This window comes from Pieris brassicae, chromosome 13 (assembly GCF_905147105.1).
Source record: "Pieris brassicae chromosome 13, ilPieBrab1.1, whole genome shotgun sequence".
Lineage (NCBI taxonomy): Eukaryota > Metazoa > Arthropoda > Insecta > Lepidoptera > Pieridae > Pieris > Pieris brassicae.
In genome coordinates, this window is record NC_059677.1 from 5,756,683 (window position 1) to 5,777,749 (window position 21,067).

General features: G+C 34.8%; 3 protein-coding genes across 8 annotated transcripts; 2 read left to right on the top strand and 1 right to left on the bottom strand.

Moving 5' to 3' along the window:
* Positions 1–1,356: 1,356 nt before the first annotated feature.
* Positions 1,357–13,188, bottom strand: LOC123717820 (integrator complex subunit 4). Its single transcript, XM_045674036.1, has 16 exons — positions 13,001–13,188; positions 12,524–12,856; positions 12,133–12,381; positions 11,470–11,645; positions 10,781–10,973; positions 10,037–10,211; positions 9,388–9,593; positions 8,771–8,893; positions 7,455–7,590; positions 5,832–5,969; positions 4,734–4,893; positions 4,126–4,272; positions 2,897–3,102; positions 2,569–2,708; positions 2,100–2,319; positions 1,357–1,606 (listed from the first exon to the last, which is right to left on the bottom strand). The coding sequence occupies exons 1-16, from the start codon at positions 13,052–13,054 to the stop codon at positions 1,410–1,412; spliced, it is 2,853 nt and encodes a 950-aa protein (XP_045529992.1). The 5' UTR covers positions 13,055–13,188; the 3' UTR covers positions 1,357–1,409.
* Positions 13,189–13,298: 110 nt separating this feature from the next.
* Positions 13,299–15,204, top strand: LOC123717908 (mitochondrial nicotinamide adenine dinucleotide transporter SLC25A51). Of its 5 annotated transcripts, none has more exons than XM_045674164.1 (4): positions 13,299–13,451; positions 13,590–13,614; positions 13,723–13,931; positions 14,201–15,204. In XM_045674164.1, exons 3-4 carry the CDS (start codon positions 13,743–13,745, stop codon positions 14,924–14,926), a joined length of 915 nt encoding a protein of 304 aa, XP_045530120.1. In that variant the 5' UTR covers positions 13,299–13,451; positions 13,590–13,614; positions 13,723–13,742; the 3' UTR covers positions 14,927–15,204. The 5 variants fall into 5 exon arrangements, with proteins under 5 accessions (XP_045530120.1, XP_045530124.1, XP_045530122.1 ...); XM_045674166.1 differs by having other exon boundaries at positions 13,303–13,451; positions 13,593–13,614; XM_045674168.1 differs by lacking the exon at positions 13,590–13,614 and having other exon boundaries at positions 13,300–13,451; positions 13,755–13,931.
* A 62-nt stretch (positions 15,205–15,266) lies between these two features.
* Positions 15,267–20,987, top strand: LOC123717905. Of its 2 annotated transcripts, XM_045674162.1 has the most exons (6): positions 15,267–15,356; positions 15,685–15,945; positions 17,696–17,890; positions 18,680–18,919; positions 19,780–20,058; positions 20,637–20,987. In XM_045674162.1, the coding sequence occupies exons 1-5, from the start codon at positions 15,293–15,295 to the stop codon at positions 20,007–20,009; spliced, it is 990 nt and encodes a 329-aa protein (XP_045530118.1). In that variant the 5' UTR covers positions 15,267–15,292; the 3' UTR covers positions 20,010–20,058; positions 20,637–20,987. The 2 variants fall into 2 exon arrangements, with proteins under 2 accessions (XP_045530118.1, XP_045530117.1); XM_045674161.1 differs by lacking the exon at positions 20,637–20,987 and having other exon boundaries at positions 19,780–20,558.
* The last annotated feature ends 80 nt before the right edge of the window (positions 20,988–21,067 follow it).

Genomic DNA, 21,067 nt, shown 5'->3' on the forward strand with positions numbered 1-21,067 from the left:
ACGCTTTCATCGCATCTTCAGGCTCGTAAAGCGAATAATTTTATCTTTAGTTCTTGGGTATAAATGAAAGTCACAGGGCGCCAGGTCAAGACTGTATGGCGGATGACTCATTAGCTCGACACCTGCCATAGTCAATTATTCACCAGTCCATGCGAAGGTGTTTCTGGTCGTCGGTTAAAGTAATCCATCTGTGACAAAGCTTCCGGACGCCTAAATGTTTGTGTAATATTTTTTGATCTTGACTCATATCAATACCCTCTCCGAGCGGCTCGATCCTTTGGCGTTGCGTAGAGATGTGGGGTCACTCTGCATCTTCTGCATTTACTATGGAGAGTGTTCAGAGGAGTTGTTCGGATTAATACCTGCAGCTGAGATGAAACTCAGCTGCAGGTATTAATTGGACGTCAAGGAAAAATACAAAATACCATCCGTATCACCTCGACGTCCGTCGTTCCACAACTGAGCGTATTTCAAGGCAATTTTTGCCGCGCACCACCTCTATGTGGAACCAGCTGCCCACCGAAGTATTTCCATTCCACTTTCGGTCCTTCAAGAAAAGAGCGTACAAATTCTTAAAAGGCCGGCAACGCACTCGCGAGCCCTCTGGCATTGAGAGTGTCCATGGGCGGCGGTATCACTTAACATCAGGTGAGCCTCCTGCTCGTTTGCCCCCTATTTTATAAAAAAAAATGCCTAGGCTTGCCCGTATCTGCTATAGGTCACTCTTATCTTCCTCCAGCATGCGTCACACAGCACTGATGTTATCTTCAGTAGTCGCTGTTAAAGGATGTCCCTCGAAAGTCATAATAAATCATTGACCGAAAATTTTCTCGCGTTAGGTTCATTTTCGCGTTTAACGAGAGTTTTAGATTTACCGCCAATTCACAAAAACAAATGACAACTGAATGCAATATACTTAACATTAGGTTACCAAAGAGTTCTAAAATTGAAATTCAAAAAAGTTTTCATTAGTAATGCTTCTAACTGGCCAGCTCGAACCATTTTCATAAAGTCAGCATTTCTGATTTTAATTTAATTTTACAGCTCGTGATATCCAACTTTTAAATTTATAATCACCACGAGAATTGCTAATTAAGTTTTTACAGCGAAAGCCTCCGATCATGTGTGACACAGAGCACTTCTTTCGAAGCTTCCAGCCTAAGGAATCCACCATCGACGGAGCATGATTTAACAATTGCATTGCCATTGCAATGTTTTATTAATTTGGAATTATGATGTGGACGATTTCGTTAATACATATCCCGGTCACAAAATGGTGTGAAAATAAAATAAATCACCAAGGATACAATACAAGTTTGATTTGATTTCTGAAAGGTTAAAAAAAACATGTTTTTCGTCAAAATTTATTATTATTGATATTTACAGTTAATATACCACAATCACTGCATCTATATACCGCGTTTAATAGGTTTAGGGGCCACTGTGACCCTGACGGGGCGACAGAGCTCCACTAGCTGTGCCTCCCGGCCTCCCCCCTCTTCCACAGCCAAACAAACGGATATATCAACCCCACACGGCTCCGTCCATACTCCGTGAGATATTAGGACCTTTGTCAGAAGGCGCACATTTTCTGTTCCATCGTCATCTAAAAACGAGAAAAAAATCGAAAATCATATCTATTCAATATAATTTTGTTAATGAAATTCCGTTAAACAATGATAGCCTTGTGGTTTTCAGGAAATGGCTATTTGACAGTATGAAAAATTAAGTGTTATTGCGATTAATCTGTATAAAAAGTGGCCTTACAGTTACGAGAATAATCTAGGGGCACGGCAATGCGCCCCGGCAAGTCGTGCAAAATGTCCGGCCTTACCATTCTTTTCTCTCTTTTTACCACTATCGAAAGCCTGAATTTTCATTTGCCAAGATTAGTATAAACAAGGTGTCGGATCATCAACACTCTGATGTACTTATAGCAGATACAGAAGAAGAAAAAAAATATTCGACCCGGTTTCCGGTTTTTCGGATACTAACCGGTTAATCGGCTTAACCCACCATAAACAATATATAATGTTCGTGTATATTTCCATAATCACTACTGCAAACAGCGATAAATAGTTATCAGAAATCTCACTCACTGGTATTTTGATGATCGAGCGGCCTCAAATGATCCCTGGGCGGCAGTAGTGCGTGCACGCGCCTGTCCGGATACGCCACGCGCACGCGCAGAGCCCCGGGCTCGCGTACGCGCAACACTTCCGCCTCGAAAGAGACCCCCGTTATCAGACCCGCACAAAAACGTAGGACTGTGTCGTTGTCACTGGCGGGTTCTATTATCGTCGCTGTGCACATTCTTATCTGTGTATAATATATATAGATCAGTGTTGGCCTAGTGGGCTCAGCGACTCTCCTGACTAGTTCGAACGAAGGCAGACATCATGAGGAAACCGGCGTGCCTTAGACCCAAAAAGTCGTATTGGATAAATTACCGATTATAGTAATTGCGATTCCTACAATAATGACGATTGCTTCATACAAGCTTTTTATAAAAAATCTTTGGTTATTAAATAACTTTGGGTGTTTGTTCAAAAAAAACCAATTATGTACCTTTAGATTAGGCGTGGGAATTTGCGGTAGCGGAGCGGCGAGTAAGAGCGGATGAAGCGCACGGGCCAACGACCCCGGCTTCGGCTCACCACACGACAGCTGTTGGAACACTGCTATCGTGAATGGATCCGGCTCCATGCCTGGAAAAATATTCAACAAAGTAGCTCTTTAGTCTCTTTCTGTCAAATGGAATTTACGCTGTGACGAAGAGAGATAGATTGATCCTTTTGAATAAATCATTAAAATCATATATCTACGACAACATATGTTCTATAAAACAATTATTACATGTGTAGAATTTTCTAATTTAACTACAATTTCTACTCACCCGCAGAAACAAGTAGCCGATCCAAAAGTTCAGCGTGATGCGTCAACGCAGCCGCCATCGACAACGCTACCGCTCCCGCCCCCGCTCCCGTTGTTATAGCGGCGCTTTCAACCGCCGCTATTAGTCGAGCCGCACTAACGCGCAATGCAAGTTGCCATACACAAGCATTTTCTTGCTCCGTCACACCACTGAATTGGTGTTGCAATCTAAAATAAATCAAACAGTTTATATTAGACTTTCATTCTAAAAAGTCATATATAGGAAAGTTTTCGACTGTAGATCATGAGGTCTCGGGTTCAAATCCTTCGCGTGAACAAGACATTTCAATAGTAGATTAGTACTAAGTAGAGCCGTCCCAGGCCTTGGTAATAGTTACCATAACAATAGTAGTTATAAAATAGAATGTACATAAAAATAAAATGTACTCGTTCAAAAACCGTATTCCTTGGATTCGCAATAAAATAAATAAACTATTGCCATTACCAAACCCCTTTCTGAACGGCTACATAAAAACACCTATATCAGAAGACGAATCTTCCATGCAATAAAATTCCAATTAGAAAATTCTAGAGGCTGGTCACAGTGTAATAATACTAAGAGAACCCTTGAACGGATGAAGAGTCAAAAGACGGAACGTAAGTAGCTTAAGAGTAACTTTTATATATATATACAGTAATATAGACTGTTTATTTTATCGAATGTCGCAGATTCAGAAAGATTGTTAATGTCCAAAAAATTTAAAGGTGATGCACATCCATCACACGCCGAACGTTGACAGATTGACACATTGACATTAACAATTAACAACCTGTAAGCGGTCTATGGTGGTGTTGCCATCCTAATAGCATGGCCTCGCGTGTACACATTATCTCAGACATATGTACAGAAATCTTAGGCTATACTATCATATAGTATAACTTCCCTCCTCCAGCTTAATAATTCTACTTAATACTCCTAATAACTTCCCTTCCAGCCTCCAACAGCTGTCAAATTATTGTTTTTATTTGAACTTTGACATATTAGACTGTACTTAAACGAAATTGTGCTTGAGATACCTTTTGTAATACTTAAATAGCGTGTACATTTGTCATGTCTGTCCGTATGTCACATGAAACTTGGTACATGTTCATGCTGCAAATCTCAATGATATCGTCATGAGTTCCTAAGATACTGTAAATGTACCAAATATATATCCAAGGGAATGGGGGATTTGATGTCCTATTTATTACCTGAGACAGTCCGTTGAGAGATTCTGCAGCGCATGCGCAGGTGGACCCGCTGGATTATTTAGCGCTGTGTGCAAAGCTAACACACACCGCGCAAACATTGCCGTGAAGTTTGCCGCGCCCGTCACCAGTGGCTCCATTTCTGATAATCTAAAAATAGCCATAACAAGAAACTTATTTAACATATATACACGGTGTTATTATTTAATTAGGGGGTGATAGTTAGTAGTTGTAGTATTACGTAAGGGCGGGATAATTACACAATGGGGGGGAGGGCGTTGCTTACTTTTTATGACAAGAAGAGTTGGGAAGGATAAATTGCAGTAAATCTTTTTCTGTATCATAGGACAGGTTGACAAGATGCTCTTTGAGATTTTTAGTAAGTGTATGTAATGTGAGTTTTGAAATGTTAGTGATAATTTTGTTTTTAAGGAAGTGGTAAAAGATGAAAGGGCCTGGGAAGGAGAGAAAGGGTTTTTTGGGTTGCTTATATATAGGTGTGCGTTGTGTTTGTCTGCATATTGCTATCAAGTATAATTGTCTAATAGTTAAATTAGACAATCTAATAGGCAAGTAGGTGATCAGCCTCCTGTATCCTAAATACTACTCACTTGTTAAGCTGTTCTTCAGCAGATTGGAGCATCTTCAGCCTGACATTAGTTGACAGAGTCACGTTATCAATGTGCTGCAAGACGTTCTCGAAGAATCGTCGAACTGCACTATCGTCCATCGCTGATTCACTTTTTTGCTTACGAGAAAACTGATTTTCACCTACAAGTTAAATTTACTATTAGTTAAGTTTAACTACACGAATAAAACAGATGCCGCGTTCATCAAATTATCTTTTGTTAAGAAGTATCTATATTTCCGAACCAATTCGACTTAGGGTCCTTCAAGAAAAGAAATAATTCTTGAAAGGCCAGTAACGCACTTGCTAGCCTTCTGGCAATCTGAGTGTTCACGGGCGGCGGTATCACTTAATATTAGGTGCGCCTTTGCCTCTTATTACATTTAAAAAAATGTGTGCGTGTATTGTCGTACACACGTAAGAAGTGAAACTTCTTTAAATAAGATAAGGTTTAACAAAAGCCTTTCATTATCATAGACATGAATACAAATAATACAATTATTTCATTTAATTGTAATAGAATTATTACGATCATTTTTATTGTTATTATATGTTTTTGTTATTAATGGCTTCGAATCAACCGTGGTAGGGACAAGAAAAAGATGGCGCGTAACGAAACAATATCAAGCGTAACCGCAAAATGTGACGGTATTTTTTTTCCAACGACGATAAAGAAGTTTCACTCCAAAAAGAAAGATATGTGTTTCTTATGTTTATCGAGAAAACTCATAAGTTCACGAATTATAAAAAAAAACTACCATACGTATGGTAGTCAAGTTTTGCCCTCAGATTTATGTTTTTGTCATTTGTCTAATAGGCAAGTAGGTGATCAACCAGTTTCCTCACGTTTTCCATCACCTTACGGGCGAGTGTTAAACGAGTGTATAGACAGAGAGTCCGGAGTACAATGGAGTTCGAACCAGGGATTAAAGTCGCAAGCTGAATACTAGTTACGTAATATTTATTTCTAAAATTTTGAAAATTTGCCGAGAGACAGCCGACCAGTAGTCTTCCGTATTTATACTGGCACAGAAATATAGCTCTTATGAGGTACAATATAAGAAGGAATAAAGAAACTCACCAATAGGCAGCAGCGGCACCAAATGTGGCATCGTATCTCTTAAGTATGTGTAATGTTTGACTGTATGTTCCTCGAAAAGGGGCAGCATTGTCGTACAATGTTGAGCCGCATTTAAAACCAAGATAAGTACGCACATATCTTTGATTGAGTTAAGTAAATTGAATGCCAAATCCACGAATGAATCGGTCTTTTAAATATTTAATTAAAAATCAAATATCAAGCTCCATCATCAGACCAATGGTAGTAAATGTTAGGTGAAACATTTTTGGATATAATATATATATAAAAAACCGGCTCTCGGACACTAAATTAATTATGCATATAGCAACACTAAATACATGCAAATTGGCTAGAGTTACAAATCAAGTCATATCCATTAACCAAACAGTAACACTTTGACAGATGACAATGAACAATGACATCACAAATGTTGCTCTGTGAAGAAGTTAGTTGATTTATATATTTAAAAAAAAATGATGTGACGGTGGAACGGAAATTGGTGACAATTTGTCCGTCCATCGAAACGTCGACATTCATTACAAATGTTAGATTACTTTAGTAAAAATAAATAAATTATGAATCAAAGATAAATGAAGATAGTAAACAACACTACATGTCAAATATGTAAAAATCTTTCATAACACTGTACGAGCCTGAACATTTTGCTCACTCAGGATTTCTAGTTAATCCTAAATCGTCAGAGTTACGCCCCAAGAGTATAGGCAGACGCAAGCACTATCTACAGCTGTTGCATTGCATTCGTTCGTTTCATAGCAATTAAAATGTTATTATTTCTCGTATATTCTATTGCGCGAGAGGTTAATGTAGAGTAAAACTAAAATCCTCTTTTAAGCATCCTGATGACCCAGGAACCGTACAAACTATTCATAATATCAAATAGTAATATGTCAGCTTGAGCAATCTGCCGTCAGTTTATGACCGTCACAAGTGTCGTTTAAAGGTTTAATTTTAGATTTAATAAAAAGTCTTAGTAAAACGGCACTACATAATTATAAATTATGATATTTTTTAAGGCCTTTGCGAATTTTTATATGGATGATTGTGCGGATTTTATATACATCACATCACATTTATATACATAAATTATACAATCTGAATGTACCAATATCTTTCTTGATTGATGATGATGATTAACAAATCATTGATAGAAATGATGACGCACAGAACCTTTAACCTTCCGACACCTAGAACCAACATTGGGTCACAGAATGATGCCACACGCACTCCACTGCTTCATTTAAGAATAGGTTAAAACAACTATTAATGTGCTAAGCCTTGTATATTTCTTCTCTATTATAGCTATATGTATGTTTGTCGTTCTCCTGATTTATACATTTTGTGTTGTATTGTCTACTTAGATAACGTTCTGCTTTTTTGTTTAGTTTTGTATCTTCTTTTAAATCAGTGAAACCTTTTGTGAAAACTCCATGTGCTAATTTTATGTTTTATATTTTTGCTTTTTATTGTATAGAGATGTAACTGTTTTGTTTGCTAAATAAATTTTGACTGAATATTGTCACAAGTAAAATGCTGCCACACGACTGAGTGATACAAAGTTGTTCCTATATAGTAACAGATGCGAAATTTGTTAAAAAAGGATACAGCTGGGATCTTCAACATCCGGTTCCGGCATATCAAAGAAAGGATGAACCCCAAGAAGACGTGTTGTCAGCGGAAGCACGAGTGTAGCGTGATTGCTACCCATTCTTTGCACACAACGGAATGTAGATCGTTTGTCCTGAGACAAAAAAAAACTCTCAAAAATTTATTACAAAAAAAGTAAAAAAGTCCTTTGGTCGGATTAATATAATCGGAAATATAAATTGTGTTTTCGTATTTTTTTAAATTAACGTATTTACAAATAAAACTCACTAGCCGACGGGCTAGTCTAGTCGAAATGTTTCTTGGCTTCAACCAGTTACCAGACCGTGTAATTAAAAAAATCAGTTGCGCAACAACCTTCTTATGTCATAGATTTCTGTATGTGTTACATGAAAATATGTCAAACTAATAGGCATAGGTAATCAGTCTCCTGTGCCTGACACACGCCCTTGACTAGGGTCTTAGGCAAGATGGTTTCCTCACGATGATTTTCCTTCACCTTTCCAGCGAATGTTAAATGCGCACATAGACCGAAAGTCCATTGGTGCACAGCCGGGGATCGAATCTCACGATGAAGCCACTAGGCCAACACTGTAGTTTAAGAAAACTCAAGCGTTTTTATTAATCATACTTTCTTTAGCTAAATCCCCGACTATATTGTCGTCGGAGGTTTTAAGTAACTTATGTATATAACTTAAGTAAATAGAATTTGTAACTAGCATGATTAAACACTTATTTCTGTTTAACAAGTTTTCTATATATATACGTAACGTTGTTCTTTAAAATTGTTATCTTTCATGCGTTTTTTATATTTCTTTGATTATTGTTATTTTGGGTGTTTCGTTAGTAAGTATGTGATGCCTGTCAATAGCTATCGGCTGGTGTTACTAATTTCTATTGGTACATGGTCTTCACATATAATTATCAAATGTACACAAAATATTGTAAAACTATTTTAAAAGAGTGGATGTATAGAATGTATGGAGTTTCTTGCCCATCGTTCTGCATATGAAACCTTTTGGAAGACGCAAATTGTCATTTTTTTTTAACTTGTAATTTTGTCTTTCAGTGTCTTTTTAATAGGCCTATTAATTTGACATTAATTATGTTAATTCATCACTGTCGTCATACATTGGACAGTCAGAAAGGACATACGGTCTCTTCATGCAATGTTGCTACAATATTTAATAGATATTCTAATTTCCTTATTATTATCCTTATCGTTTGATTCAATAAAAAATATATTTTGTATGATAAAAAGAATAGAGTTTAAAATGTAACAGATTCGCGTATATATAAATACAATAAAAACTCACTTGAGGATATCTCTTGAGATTCTCCAAAATTTTATCAACACACATTTCGAGGCAGGTCTTAGACGCCACTGTACACGAGCCAAGCATTCTGTGCAAACCCTCCCTTACATCCATTGAATAATCCTACAAATATATTAAAACTCCATTGTCATTAGTTTCACAATTCATTATTTATAATAAACATAAATAAAAACTATCAAAAGGATAGGTGAGCATATGTCTGCTATAATCTTGGAGTTCCACAAGGTGCGATTCTAGGACCTATATGATTCCTGTTATACACCTTTGGCCAATTCGTAAAATAAACAATTTTACTATTCGACTCTGTTTACATTATGTAATATAATACTTTAATATTGATGTAAGGATAATTACTTTTATTTAGAAAATCAATGCAGATCAAAGACTATCTTATTCTCAACATTAAATATTACCAAAATTAAAAAAAAATACAGTTAATATTTCAAACAATTCACACAGTTTTTTTGTTACAATACAAATCAGTGAACGGACTCATATGATGTGTTTGTGTTATTACACATTATTTAGTTTTTCTGCAATTGTTTTATAAATCGATATATCTAGTTTTTTTTATTATTATCTCTAATATTATTTACCTCCAAAGCAGACAGAATGGTCTCCAACTGATCCTCTCTCAACACAATATGATGGGAAATCTTATTCAAGCTATCAATCGCCCGCAATCTTACATCTTCGATTTCATCATTAAACATATCTACTAAGAAATCGAGTGACGTCGTTGCGAAAATTGGATTTTGCATCGACAATTCACATACCGCTTCAACGGCCGCTGTGCGAACCTCTACAATAATACATGTAAATAAGAAATATAAGTTTTTGTCGCTGCTAGAATGGCGTCAGATATTTGTGTTTCTCTATTCAAGAGTAACAATCAGCGCTGGTATTCTGTAACTTACAATATCAATATGGATTTTCAGAGTAACTACCTTATTGAAGGGTCAACTAAAATCTTTTTTTTTATATATTTATATACTACTAATTTTGACTTTGTAACAGGCCTAATTGTAATAAATGATTTGACTTTGACATTAAAAAATGCAATTTTGGGACATTAGCACTAGCAGAAGGAAGCATTTTATTGGCATTAGTGAACTGACGAGATGCCGCTTTTGTTTTTCAATTGTAATAACCAAAGGCGATATCAAATTCTGATAATTATTTGGAACAAATCCTATCTAACAAAATAAAGAATAAGACTGGGGTGAATATCACGAAAAAACACACCCATAAACTCGTCTTCCAGCCCATGCACAAACGCCCCAGCCGCCCCTCCGGGTAGCAATTGAACCGTAGACTGTTCCAACAACTGTCCCGGGGCATCATCCGCCCAGCGGCGCCCACTGGCCCACGCTCCAGAGCGGACCAATTCCGCTCCACGCTCGTGGGCTGTTTTCTTTTTCTAATTTATAATTGCTATTTATTAGTGTTTTAGACATTAAGTCGGTACTTTCGAATTGCACGAACTTAAGCGGCTTGAGCGTACGCCTCACAAGACTGGTGGTGCGTTCGAATTATGATTGCACCTTTCTTCTAAGACCTCATGGCACTAGCTTGTCATACACATAAAAACAACGTGAGTCAGAAAACTGATCAAATATTTTTTTGCTACACAAAAGCTATAACGAAACCCATATACTAAACTAAGGCTCAGATAAAATTAAAAGGATCAAATAGAAATACGAAATTATTTCTATTAAGACAAGAACTAAAAAAAATTAAAAAATTCATCGAAATATTGCAAATGGCAACTCTACAGTACTATATATAGAAGTTAATGAGGTAACATCTCAATAGACAATAGATGTCACTGTCACAATTGCTGATAAGCACTAAAGTTATTAAATAATGCAAAAGTAAAAAATAAATAAAAAATAATTATTTACGGCAACAGATGGCGTTATTATGACAACATAGTAACAATAAATTCATTTAAAATGTCTGCTAGCTTAAGAGTAATAAAATTGTTACCTTCATATTACTCATAAGTTGTTTATCCAAAGTTTGTAGAAGGAATCGGTCAGATACAGCCCTAGTAGTACCAAGTAGAGTACAAGCCAGGGCTCGAACCTGCATACACAGGTCGTTAACCGCTGAGCATATGCGGATAAATGCATCATCAACCAACCGCATTGTTGTTTCACCATCTTGAAGGGTCACTGTACTGTAATAAAAGTGCTTAGTAAAAGTTACTTCAAATAATTAACATTATTTATCTATATACCTACTGGACCAAAGTGTGGACCCATATCTCAATTACTAGCTACCGACATTGATGAATCTTGGACTGTTCTTAGTTGGGATATATGTGGTTTAAATGTAAACACAAATATAATATATGTATATTAATACACTAAAAAGATTGGATGCATGTTTAGTTTAATCTCATCATTTGTTATTTCTAATTGTCATTTTTTTATAAAAGACTGACATACAGTCGACTTTTCGGGCAGAAACTTTTGCAGTTTCCTTCACTGTATGAGTATTAAAAGCAAACACAGAAAGTCTACTGATGCAAAGCAGGTACTCAAACTACAACCTCAGGGATAAGAATTGCATGTTGAATCAACGCAAAAACTACTTGCATTATACAAACACACTCAAGCCCTAATACTTTCAATTCTAATTAAATTAGTGAAAAAGCAAAAAATATTTCTCACTTTTCGGGATATTTATTTCCCAGGAGCCAAATGAGCTTCAATGCCACTTCCCTAACAATTTCATAGTCATCTGATAGAGCTGGGCAAACTTGTTCATAGATGTCAGCACTCAATGTTAAACCGCGTCCATGCAATGTAAGCAATGATTGAAATGCCTCAGACCTTACTCTGGCATCCTAGAATATAATTCCTTGAATTAGAATATGTTTTATTACAAAACAAAGTTGCTTTCTGTTTCAATACTTTTATATACATAATAGCTAATGAGGTTGTCATCAAGATACAGTGTAAATAAAAATGTATCATAGTGTAATTTTTACTATTTTGTTGTTTGTTAAAAATCAAACACAGCAGGTGAATGTAAAAAATATTTCAATGAAAAATCTTGTACACAATTATACCCTGGATAACAGTTAGCTTTAACTGTCTATGCTAATGCATGCTTATCAACAGTATTGAGCTTCATTTCCTTTCAAAAGATAATAATTTAATTAGAGAATTAACTGTCAATAGCTGCCCATAGACACCAACAACAACGAGTGAGTGACAAGCCTTTAAGGAAGTGGTATATTCTTTTGACAAAATGACCTGTATTGAAATTAAACTGAAGGTTCACTAAAATTTCATAATATGCCTTATTAAAATCTTTCAACTATATCTTACCTCAGCATTACTATAATCACTTAGTAACTTAACAATCACATTTGCTTCTGTAATCATGTCAGGTGTCCGGTCAGGTTCAGGAGATATTGGATATAATTCACTAATCAATTGCAAACATCTACACTTCACTTGGTGACTTGTATCTTTAAGATTTTCTTTAGCAACAGCAACCAAACGTTGCATTAACGTCTTATCATCTGACAGCTTACAACCAAGTTTTAGTAATGTGCCTAATCCCTGAGCTATAACCTGCAAAATAAGTAATATACAAATAAGAGTTGCTGGCCTTTTTTATAGATCAAAATTTCATTAAGTTATTTTTTTCACAATTATGACACTGCCTTAAGTTTTATACTATGGGTTCCACTTGTAAATTTTTAACATATCTTACCTTATGTGAAGTTTCATTCTTTATCAAATGTATAGTTTCATCAACTAAGTGATTTAAATTAGCACCAGGGCATTCTAACCCAATATCACAGAAGAGCCATAATATTTTAACGCGCACCGCTGACTCCTCCTCTGATTGAAAGTGCTCTGAAAGTTTCTTAATAGCTTCTTCTACATCAGATTCTTGAAACTGAAGACAGTCTGATATACGTAATAGTAACTGAAGAGCTTCGTCACTCGATTTACATTTTTCTAAAAGACCAACAAATGCTGCGGCTGAACTCCCAATCAAAGGTTTTTTTGCTAAGTGGAGTTTTTTTGACGAGGGACCATCCTGAAATTGTATATTCTCTGTAGTATTAGGACTTCAATTTCGCGTAAAGATATTATTTTATTATGGTTCTTTAAGTGTCCATTTTAATATTAATAAATTTACTACTTGTTTGTTATTTTATATATCAATTTTCGAGTTGCTTACCTGATAGGACTTATTATACTCAGCTAATGCCCTTTTCTTGAGGACAGCTGCCATTTCAATAACCGAGATACGACTACGTATATAGTGATTAATTCAACAGTTTATTTATATGTCTTAGTTACTTTTGATTTCATTGAATTTATGTTATGAAATATTATTTTATTTGCAAACAATACGACTTTTGAGTATTGACATGACTTTGATTTTTGACTTACTAAAGACTTGCAATTGTCAACGTTTGGCTTATGACAAACGCGATGGCAATAAACAAAAAACATTATTTGACAATTTTCTTCTATTGTCAATTTTCTGGTAACAAGTTAGCAATTTCCTGCAAATTCAACTTGTACAATTATTTTGTAATAGATTAATACATAATTTAAAAGCTTCGGATTATGTTGATAGAAATGTTATAAAATGATTATCGAAAACGACGAAGAAAGTTAACGACGTTAGTATTAAGTTTTTAATTATGTTATCTATTCACATTTTGCTAAATAAATAATTTTTTTTTCACATATTTCATGTACTATGCCCCTGAAAATTAATCTAATTGCACTCTAATTACTACAAATTATTCGAATTTAAGAAGACGATTAATTCGACTGCAAGAAGTAAGTAAACTTATTTTTTCATAAATATATAAACACTGCAAAATCCACTTAAAAGGAAATAATATCATAACCCCAAATCTCTAATTCTACTATTAAATTATTTTACAGATGATGAGTATGGGAAAATAATGTCATCACAGGGAGGACAATGTCTGAAGACTTCTTTAGAACATAGCCGCCTAAATGAGGGAAGTGTGGCTGTCGGGATGCCCAAACAAGCTTTTTCTCAACATTGGAAGGAGTTTGTTTGTGGTGGTGGTTCAGCATTCTGCAATATTCTTATCAGCTATCCTCTTAATAAATTAATTTTTAGACAGGTATGTTTAAAATCTTATAATATTTTATATATTTGCAAGTATAAAAACTATACAATTTTCAAGATTTAATTTAATTAAGTTCTATTGAATTTAGCAATTTCCTTAAGTTAGACGAGTTTAAATATATTTTCTTAAATGGATATAAATGGTAATTATCTGGATTATTTAACAGCAGTTGCACATAATATCCCACTGGATATTTAAGTATAAACTTTCCTCTATAGGAATATAATTTAAACATATTAATTTATTGCATGTTTGTGTTGCAGATGATGCATGGTGTAGAAGCAACATTTGCCTTAAACCAGTTGCAAAAGGAAGGCCTTGGATATCTGTATCGGGGTATGCTACCTCCATTATTGCAGAGGTCAATATCTATGTCTCTAATGTTTGGTGTGTATGATGAATGTTTGGAACCACTTTTAGATAGAAAAATTAATCCGTACATTTCTAAAACTGTTGCTGGTGTTGTGGCTGGATGTTTCGAAGCGACATTGATGCCATTTGAAAGATTACAAACGTTGCTGATTCACCCCAAGTATCATAATAAATTTAGGAACTCAGCTCATGCGTTTAGCCAGATATCTAAGTTTTATGGTATCAAAGAGTTTTATAGAGGATATGTACCAATACTGTTGCGAAATGGTCCATCAAATGCGCTTTTTTTCATAATAAGAGATGAAATAAAGATCAGATTGCCAAAGCAAGAGAGTATGGTATATGAGGGCCTACAAAATTTTATAGCTGGTGCATCAATTGGAGCTTTTCTTAGCACATTGTTTTATCCATTAAATGTGATAAAAATTGGAATGCAGTGTGAGTTGGGTGGGCCCCACAGAACAATCTTGTATGAATTTAATTATATTTTACGGAAGCGAGGGTCTAAGTTTGGAAATTTCTACCATGGTGTTGTACTCAACATAACCCGTGCATTTCTCAGTTGGGGCATTATAAATGCATCCTACGAAGTTTTTAGGAAAATATTATATTCCTAGTCATATTTATTTTGTTTTTGTTATTGTTATGTATGGGCTCTGTGTAAATAAATATTATATTCTCAATATGTTATAAGATTAATCCTAGTGAAGCATTTATAACAGCAAGAATGTGTACCTAAGATTCTGATGATTATTTATTATTGGAGAATCATTGTAATTATGTATGTAATACAAAAATTACAATTTACTTTTTAAAAGACATTGTTTTACTGTCACAACTTTTTGCCATAGTACAAGAAATAGAGAAATAGATTAAAAATAAAATCTGCTTGAAATTACTGTGTTTTATTGACTTGCAGAGTAAATTTTACGGTAAGTGAAATTTTTGATTGAGTCAGTGTAGTTTTAAAATAATGAATTACAATGAGAACAATTTTTTCTTGGGCGATTCAAGTGTTGTATATCTTTAACGAAATTGTTTTTATTGGTAAGAATAATAAATGATTAAGCGCATAACGTGATTAAAATCTAATCAATGCCTATCTAAATAATTTGTGTAGAATAATCGGGATTGATTTCATAATATTCAGCAGAGCCATAGAAAATGTGTGTAATTTGACATGATATATTGCGATATTATTAATTTGTATGAAGTCCTACAACAATTTCCGACGCCTGTCACATGGTGAAAGTTGCGTAACTAGATATAACGATAGGTACATACACTATTGCTTGAAAATCGCCTTTAACTAAATAATAAATAAAATACGTATATAGGAATTTTAAAACAAGACCAGGGTTGTTTTAATTTTTAGATTCGCAAAGGCCACAATTTCGCGACGACTACAGATACGAGAAAGTATTTAAAGTATTCTACAAACTCCATACCGAGGCCGTGAATTGGTACCAGGCTCGCATACGTTGTGAGGCGGAGGGTTCTCAGCTAATCGTACCACATTCCTTGGACGAAGCGGATAGTATACCGCTCCTGATAGCTCCGATACTGACAAAATATGAAGGAGTGTATATTGGAATACATGATTTATACTCGGAACGATCTTTCGTTACTATAAAAGGTATAGTTACTGATAACAGTAGTTCATTTTTACTAATATTATAAAGCTGAAGAGTTGTTTTGTTTACATCAGGTACTGTGTAGCCGTGTTAAATATTAATATGAAAATTATTCGTAAATATTTTTTATAGAACTATTTGGCAAAAAATCAACGCTAACCTTTTGGCCTTAGATATCTGTTTGTGATAAATTGTTTTTTGTAATAGGCAAGTAGTTCAGCCTTCTGTCCCTGACAAAGGGGACTAGACTCTACAAGCGAGTGTTTAATGCGCATTGCGTACATATAAAGAAATCCTGACATTGGGGCACAGCCGGGGTTCGAAACTACGTCCTAAAGGATGAGAGTCGAACGCTCAAAAGTGCTCCATTTGTACATTAGTTTAGCGGTAAAATGTAGTCAAGGTATAGCTACTTATATAAATTGAAAAATTCTATGTTGGGCAGTCCATAAGAAGTCTGTAAGACTTGAAACAGATAAAAAGAAAAAAAATCTGTTTTTTATATGATCGTGACAATATATATGAATCGTTCTGTGCAATGCTGCCTAAAAATTGGCGGGGTCCTTCACCGTGTTGCTATTATAACAAGTAAAACCATTCAAGTGTCTGCGCAACACTTATAATGCTTGCATAACACTACTCCAATAAATGATGCGGTGTAGAAACAATCTTTGCTGTGTCAGCAACTATAAAAAAGTTTTATAAGCAAAAAGTATTTATTTAAATATTTTGCCATTCGTAAAATTGTTCTTAATATTTTATATAATGTATTAGGTATAGTATATATTATATATTAACATAGTTATCGGTGGGCTAGTATTTTTAGGCGTGCCACCCAGAGATTCAGACCCCAAATGTGCGCCAATTTTCAATTTTTTTTTTCAATTTTTAAATGACCTATGAACACCTGCTCATACGTTGACATTAAACCTTATAAAGAAATTGACTTGTCTGTCCCAACATTTGTGCACCCCACTAAGACTACTGTCAGCAATTTGGCGACAACAATGTTGTATTACAGATTATCTAAATTTAATTTATGATTTTATGAAAGTTAAATTTTACAGCGTCTGAACGCACGTATAAATATTTGACAACCTATATATATGTCAATCCTTTGTCATTTGTTGTGAAAGTGTTCGAACAAACCCGACATTGTTTTATTAAGATAGATAGCATTTTTATAAAGACATACAAGGCACACTAAGTATTAATATGGTCTAGTGACCTAGTTATGTAAAGTTATGAATTACGCCGCGGATTTTAATGCGTATTTATAAAGACTATAAATGTTATTTTCGAACTGCCTAACATTCTTGAAATAGCAAGAACATAAATAAATTTAACTGAGTCTGATTAACTGATAACAAAATAAAACCGATGAAAGAGACAAAACATTAAACAATTAATCTACCTTTAATAATCATATAGGGTGGCAACGTGAAGTTGAAGTGAAGTGATCCATAATCCACAATTCTCTTGCATTGTTAATGAAACTCGCAAAACGCCAATTAAATAATACACATTGTTTGTTAATGAAGGTACTTACCAATATCAAACCCCATAGAATATATTTCAGGTTTTTTTATAATACAGGCAGTATTTTATTAATTATCAATATCATCGAAACCGACGTCAATTCATAGCCCAATTATCTACGCCTTTGATAGGCTAGGTAGTTACGAAAGTGTCGAATAAGAATAACACTAATTGATTTATGAAAAGGTCGTGTTATATTCAAATATATAATAGGTAGTGGTCTTCACGACACAATTCTCGATTTGCTATGGGAACTGAAACAGCCTGTACACAGTGGAGGGAGATGTGTGGCGATGCGACGCAATGGTCGCCTCTTTGTGCATCCTTGTTTGGAGGCCCTTCCATTCGCTTGCAAAATTAAAGCTTCGGAAGTGATGTATTATTCAGAATGTGACACGTTTGATTCGCGTGAGTTTTCAGAGTTACATATTTATACACATACACAACATGGCTTTATATAACCGATAACATATACATAACAAAAAAAAAATTGAACATAATTAAATCAAAAGGAGGGCAACTGGCGGCCTTATCGCTCAACCACTGTAAGTAAAGGAAAAAAAAGTATTAAATTACATAAGATAGGCAAGACGTGCAAAAATACATGTTATACACAGTTATTAAGTGTAATATTAAAACTAAACAGGAAACATAGTCGTACAAATTTACCCACTGTACGACTATGTTCTATTATAAAAATAACTGGGAACGAGTTACACTTAACTCTGCGCAATGATTTATTGGTTATATAAAAATTTAATTGATAGAATTGACATTTATAGAATCACCCTAACGAGCTCAGGGAAGAAGCAACATAGCCCATAATCTGTAACTTCCAATAATGCCACTGACAGCAAATCTAAATAAGTTTTGGTTTGGAAGTTTCAGAGTGAGGTCTCAATTATATGTGGAATTTGTAACTTGAAAAAATAGCCGATAGCGGCGTCATAATAAGTATCGTGTCATGTCAATTTTGTCAATGCTACTTACTTGAGACACGTAATGCTGAAACCAATCTATGCTGATTCCTCCAATCATGGCGATTGTAGTAGAGATGCTGTTGGCCTATCATAAAAAATAATTTTGTGAAATCAATACTTATCTATAGTAACTTAAAGTAACTTTTTTTTTAATTCTTATGCACCAGACTTTGGCGAAAACCAAAAAGGTTTAATTATAATTCAACAATCAATGCAGGCTGGATACTAGGCCCCAACAACACGTGTTATATAACCCATTTGGAACCTCAAACATGGTACGAGGCATATTCCACCTGCCTCAGCGCAGGTGGTCACCTCACAGTTCTTGACACAAAGGAAGAGGCAGACTACATAAGAGACACGTTCAAGCAATATGACCAGCACAAAACGCCAGGGGACTTCGCGTTTCTCGGCTTCAGTGATATCTTTCAACGGTATCATTATAGGACTGTTCTTGGTAAGCTGTTTTTTAATTAACTTTTCGGTCAAATTTGGTAAATCTATATTGCTTCCTAAAATATGTAACATTTAAATGGATGATGGAGGGTGGGTGACCTAGATAACGTCGTCAGTAATTAAAAACTTTTTTACGAAAATGGCTTCCGACACATTGTCGATGCTTAAAAACAAAATGCATTTTCGAGGATTCCTGCAAATAATCAGTGGCGGATTAACACAAAAGTGCTTTTAACACAAACCATGCAGTTCGCAGCCTCCAACCAATACTAGAACTGACATGAATAAGTTGATAGGGGAAAAAGGGAAATACATTTCCAGCAATTTCGGCAGCGAACTAGCTGTTTCACTCTAGAATATGGAAATTTGCTAAACCGAATCTAAAATGACAAGCGAGAGGGGAAAGACTTCTGTAAAACATTAAAAAACCGTCATGCAGTTTTTTTTTTATTCTGAGGTAGCAATGAGAAAATTGATTTCTAATTCTGCCACTACAAATAATGAACACGTTTAGGAACTCGCTTAGAACGGTGTAAGGGAATGACTGCTTGCTTTTCAATATGTAAGAAATGCAAGTTAATGTTTGTGTTATTGTTTATCCACTTTCGTACAATATAATGTAGCTAGTTTTGTCGTATATCGTAAGGCTGTCTAGGAGATCAATTTTTCCAGGGCTAACTGTACATTGCAACTCGCACAGAGTACTATTTACAAATATATTTTGTAATCTATGCGTCGCCAATTAAATGTAAAAATAAACATATGACAAATCAATTTTAGGTAAAACTGTGTAACTATTTCTGTAAATTAAGAATTTCTTAAAAGAGTGCAATAATATTTCTCTCGATTTCTATATCTTAGGTGATCCTTTAAAAGAGAAAGCCGTCGACTGGGATTTCAAGTGTCCAGGAAACTTCACGAAGTTGGAGGAAAGGTGCGGCGGTTATCGTAGAAGTGGGCTTCTATCAACCAACAGTTGCTTGAAACCATCTATGTTCTTTTGCGAGAAACCGGCAAATGGGACGTTTAGAATAAAGAATCACGCGCGAAGTCAGCTAAGAAGTGGGTTTAGGAAATTACGGAAAGTTTAGACAGTGTTCAAACTTACGCATTTAAGAAAGCTAATTACATATTTTGATTGTTAGTATCATTTTGTAATATATATAGTTGTCGCTTGAGCATCTATGAAAACATAACACCCACTACATACAAAAAACTCTAGTGTGTCATTAACATTAATTCTGTAGCTAGATTACTTTTTAGAATGATTTTAATATCGGGATGGTCATAGACAATCAAAGTGAGCGCGAAAACATGTTGTTTGTTTTTTTTTTGATTAAAGTGTTGCCTGGATTCAAAATTAGTAATTAAGTTTACTAGGCTCTCAAAAAACTTGACTTTAATTAAACAATGGCAACATTATGTATTTCAATAACAATGTAAACAATAAAGCGATCCTGAAGTGACGCATTCTTAAGTTAAATGAAAAGATACTAATTACGAGTACGTTGTATGGACAAGGCAAACTAAACAAAATAACGTCTATGATAGGACTTTTATTATGTCATGTATGTTAAATGACTGACCCATAATGACATTTATTTAAAGAACGAGTGATATTGACAAAACATTAAATTGAGTTAATGTAACCATTTAATAAACTTAATTTTCTATTTAATGTCTTTTGAAAACTATTTTTAATTCATTCTTCGTTTCAGCCTGTGAAGATTATTAATAAAAGTTTTAATATTTGAATATATTGTCGCTCCAAAAATATTCCAAAATCTGTCGGCCATACGGCTGGGCTTTTAAAAAGTTTTTTTAAAATAATAATAGCCTATGTTAGTAATGGTTCCCTTGGGTGGAATGCCAGGCGAACCACGAGGGCCCATCTTAATGGTGTGTCAAGAGCGGACTTATTTTTAGTGGATGGGATCTCACTACCCCTTTGAATAACAGAGGGCTTTGAGTGTATAGCCCCACAGTCTCCGCGTCAAGCTCGACATCCATGGCGCAGGCCAAGACAAGGTTACCAATTAGACGTAATTTTGTCGAAAAAAAGTCAGAACTAAAAAAAGTATTTTATTTGTAAACACAGTACAAAAATGTTAATCTTAAAAACAAAATATTAACACATAAAACTGTAATT

Coding starts and splice junctions, on each gene's coding strand:
- LOC123717905 (XM_045674162.1), top strand. CDS start 15,293: ATGAGAACAATTTTTTCTTGGGCGATTCAAGTGTTGTATATCTTTAAC. Junction 15,357..15,684: donor TAACGAAATTGTTTTTATTG/GTAAGAATAATA, acceptor TTTAATTTTTAG/ATTCGCAAAGGCCACAATTT. Junction 18,920..19,779: donor TCATTATAGGACTGTTCTTG/GTAAGCTGTTTT, acceptor TCTATATCTTAG/GTGATCCTTTAAAAGAGAAA.
- LOC123717820 (XM_045674036.1), bottom strand. CDS start 13,054: ATGGCAGCTGTCCTCAAGAAAAGGGCATTAGCTGAGTATAATAAGTCC. Junction 10,974..11,469: donor GGAAATAAATATCCCGAAAA/GTGAGAAATATT, acceptor CTTTTATTACAG/TACAGTGACCCTTCAAGATG. Junction 4,894..5,831: donor GGTGCCGCTGCTGCCTATTG/GTGAGTTTCTTT, acceptor TTTAACTTGTAG/GTGAAAATCAGTTTTCTCGT.
- LOC123717908 (XM_045674164.1), top strand. CDS start 13,743: ATGTCATCACAGGGAGGACAATGTCTGAAGACTTCTTTAGAACATAGC. Junction 13,932..14,200: donor ATAAATTAATTTTTAGACAG/GTATGTTTAAAA, acceptor TTTGTGTTGCAG/ATGATGCATGGTGTAGAAGC.